The 3,297-nt window shown below is 30.8% G+C and overlaps 1 protein-coding gene across 3 annotated transcripts in view; it reads left to right on the forward strand.

Moving 5' to 3' along the window:
• Nucleotides 1-1,662, forward strand: part of LOC108690323 (eukaryotic translation initiation factor 5A) — a 4,551-nt gene extending 2,889 nt beyond the window's left edge. For all 3 annotated transcript variants that reach the window (XM_018197557.1, XM_018197574.1, XM_018197566.1), the window contains exon 4: nt 700-1,662. In XM_018197557.1, coding sequence (XP_018053046.1) covers nt 700-771 — 72 coding nt within the window. In that variant the 3' untranslated portion in view covers nt 772-1,662. The remainder of the gene's footprint in view (nt 1-699) is intronic.
• Nucleotides 1,663-3,297: the final 1,635 nt, after the last annotated feature.

Here is a 3,297-nt window from a genome sequence, read left to right on the forward strand (position 1 = left end):
ATATAAAATTTTTTATTTATATAATCTTTATAATTTTCTTGTATAATAATAAGTATTATGCTAATTATTAATTTGTACGGTTTTATTAAGTTTCTAACTATTTTGTGAAATAAAAAAGTAGCATTTTTATTATTTGTTACTGTTGATTTCTTGTAAATGATTTAAAAAATTGTTCTACAAATTAAGATTATGCTGCACTGTTAATTGCCTATTAAAGTAGCATGAAACGTTCCAGCAAGAATAATTTCTAAAATCATTTATTAAAAATTATCAGTAACAAATAACAAAAATACTAGTTCCTATTTCTCAACTATATATTGTATAAATTAATAATGATACAATATTTACGTGTTATATACAAGAGAAAAATTGTAAAATTATATAAATAAATCAGAAAATCTTATGTTTTTTATTAACATAAAATATTTTATGTAAGATGTTATACAATTTGCTGAAATGTTCTATACTATCTGGACACTCTAGCATTGTTCGATTTCAAAATATTTTCCTAATTTTAATTTTTTTTTATCTTTATACTGCTATATACAAAAATTATTATATTTAAAAAATTAATATCTATTTTTATATAATGTTCCTTTCACAATTGTTGACAATATCATTTTAAAGAAAAATTATCTTACCAAAAATTCCACACTAAAATAATGTATACTATATAAATCTGTGTTATATTTTTTTCAGTGCACTGTACTCAAGGCATGCGGTGAGGAGGTAGTAATCGCCGTCAAAAATAACACCTCCCTCGACAAATAATTGTGTTCAGCCCGATTACGACGACAGAGAAGCCCAACACATTCGAGCAAAAACCACCCGCTTAGCCAATCAATCAACACCTTTACTATTGGTCAAACAGGATAAACAACAATAATATAACCAAAAAAATCTAGAGGAAGATGATGAAGAGAGTGGGAGAGCGAAAGAAAAGAAGAGAGAAAGAGAAAGAATGTATGAGAGAGAGAGAAAGGAAATAGAAAATGTGAGAGAGAGAGAGAGAGAGAGAGAGAGAGAGAGAGAGAGGGAGAAAGCAAAACGGGCTAGCAGTTCCACATAACAACAGCAACGCGCCAATGCGAGAAACGACTTTTATCGAAATAATATATCCGCTTTACTTAATTTTATCCAACAATATTTAAATAAATCCGGGATAACAAAAACTAGGTATACGTACAGTTATATACACTTATACATATACACACATACAGATACATAGTAATACACTTACACGTATACCTAATAATTACACACGCGTTGTTTGTTATATAAGAAAGTGGCGATACACTTCAGCAGATAGTTGATTGGGAAATAAAACCTGAGAAAGCCTTGAGACACATCCTGGACCTTTTTTTTTTTTTTAAAGAATAGAGAGAAAGAAATTATTTACAACAGCTTTGTAACTTATTACACTTATGTGTGTGAGTGTGAGAGAGAGAGAGAGAGAGAGAGAGAACATGAGAGAATGCGAGAGAAAATTGTTGGAGACCAATATGAAGAGGTCGTAGGAGAAGGATCCTCGAGTCCTTGAGCGCGCGCGCGGAACAATTTTTCATGGGATGCTAGCGATGCCCGACACGAAGCAGCTCACTTCAAGCATCTTTCCTGTAATGATCGATAAGACTGGAGTTTCGCTATATGGAATTTCTACAGAACGCTAAAGGTTTTCTTCTTTTTTATGGAAAGAACTCAAGTTCTCGAGATTTTTAGGTCTAATTATACTTATAAAAATCAAAGTTTATACGATTTGAATATCTAAAAGAACTTGAAAGTTCTACCTTTAGAAAATTTAAAAAATTTGCTTTGAAACTAAAACATACAAAATATTTCAAGTCTTAAAAATTTGAGAATTTTACAATAAAAAAGTCTAGCATTCGAATTTCTAGAAAATCTAGAAGTTAGGAAAATCGATAAGATAAGGTAAAGTGCTTGATATTCACGTATTTGAGAAAATTCATAGATTCCGAGAATGAGATTAAATTCATTGAATTTGAAATCTGTGAATTTAAATATCTTAAAATATTTAGATGTGCAAGCACTTTGATATTTATCGTATTTTAAAAATCACAAATGCGTTGAAATAGAAATAGTTTGTATGAGAAAATATGTTACAATTTAAAAACCGTTTAAAATGATGTGTCGGGATACGATTTAGACCTTTAAATCCAGGAACATCGAGATCTTAAGGATCATACAAAATAATATTTCGCGCGCTTTGAGATGGCTGGTGCGGCGCGATATAATATCGCGTTACGTACAGAGACTGTAATTGGCTTATGCTCAGACTTTATTACATTTTGTTGTAATATCTCGTTTTAATAATAAACATTTTTCAGAACAGGTTACACAAACCGCCTTCAATCAATAAGATAACTTTTAATTAGACTATGTAACATTAGAACAGAGATTATAATTAGATAAAGTGAAAGGAGGACCGCGAATGGAAGATCCTTGTGTGAACTTGCAAAGTGTGCGTGAAGAGAATTTTCTTTCCTTATATCCTTTCCATCTCGTGACATCGTTTGTATAAAAGAAAAAAATTGTTCCGAAAGTGCAGTCTGAATGATTAGGAATAATTATAAGCAGATAATTAACTACAAGAATGTAATCACAGTTATCATTGGAAGGTATACGTTTTTTCTCCCTTATGGAATTCTGTGATTTTGAATTTGCTCGATTTGGTGTCCTCGCGATAATTCGCATCCTATTTTTCTGTAAAAAAATTATCTCCAATATAACACAGCGTTCTAGATCTTCTTAAGTTTTTATTTTTTCTACGTTAAAACATTCAGATTGCTTCTGACTTGCTGCGAGAACTTTGCATCACCAAACCTCGTTAGGATCGTCGTCAAATATGCTCCTAGCGATTAAATGTCCTTGAACACTTAACGAAGTTCCTTTACATAACAAATAAATACGAAGACCCCAAATCGCTAAATATATGCATATGTAAATTCCGATATATCTAACAATTATTATCCTTATATCCCTCCTAAGAGCTATCTTATAAGAGTTTATTTTTTAAATCTTTTTGTTCAAAAATGTTAAAAGAGTAACCGCGAAATAACGCGCCTTCCTTGATGACTTTGATTTTTGCGACGATATTAAAATCGAAAAACTTATCTATTATAATCGAAATAAATAAAATAACGTCTAATTAATTAATACTGTAATCTATGTGTGCTATATTGGACCAGGCTCATATTCCTTTCGATTGTTAATTATAATCGAGAGAGAGAGAGAGAGAGAGAGAGAGAGAGAGAGAGAGAGAGAGAGAGAGAGAGAGAG

Source organism: Atta colombica, unplaced genomic scaffold (genome assembly GCF_001594045.1).
Source record: "Atta colombica isolate Treedump-2 unplaced genomic scaffold, Acol1.0 scaffold105, whole genome shotgun sequence".
Lineage (NCBI taxonomy): Eukaryota > Metazoa > Arthropoda > Insecta > Hymenoptera > Formicidae > Atta > Atta colombica.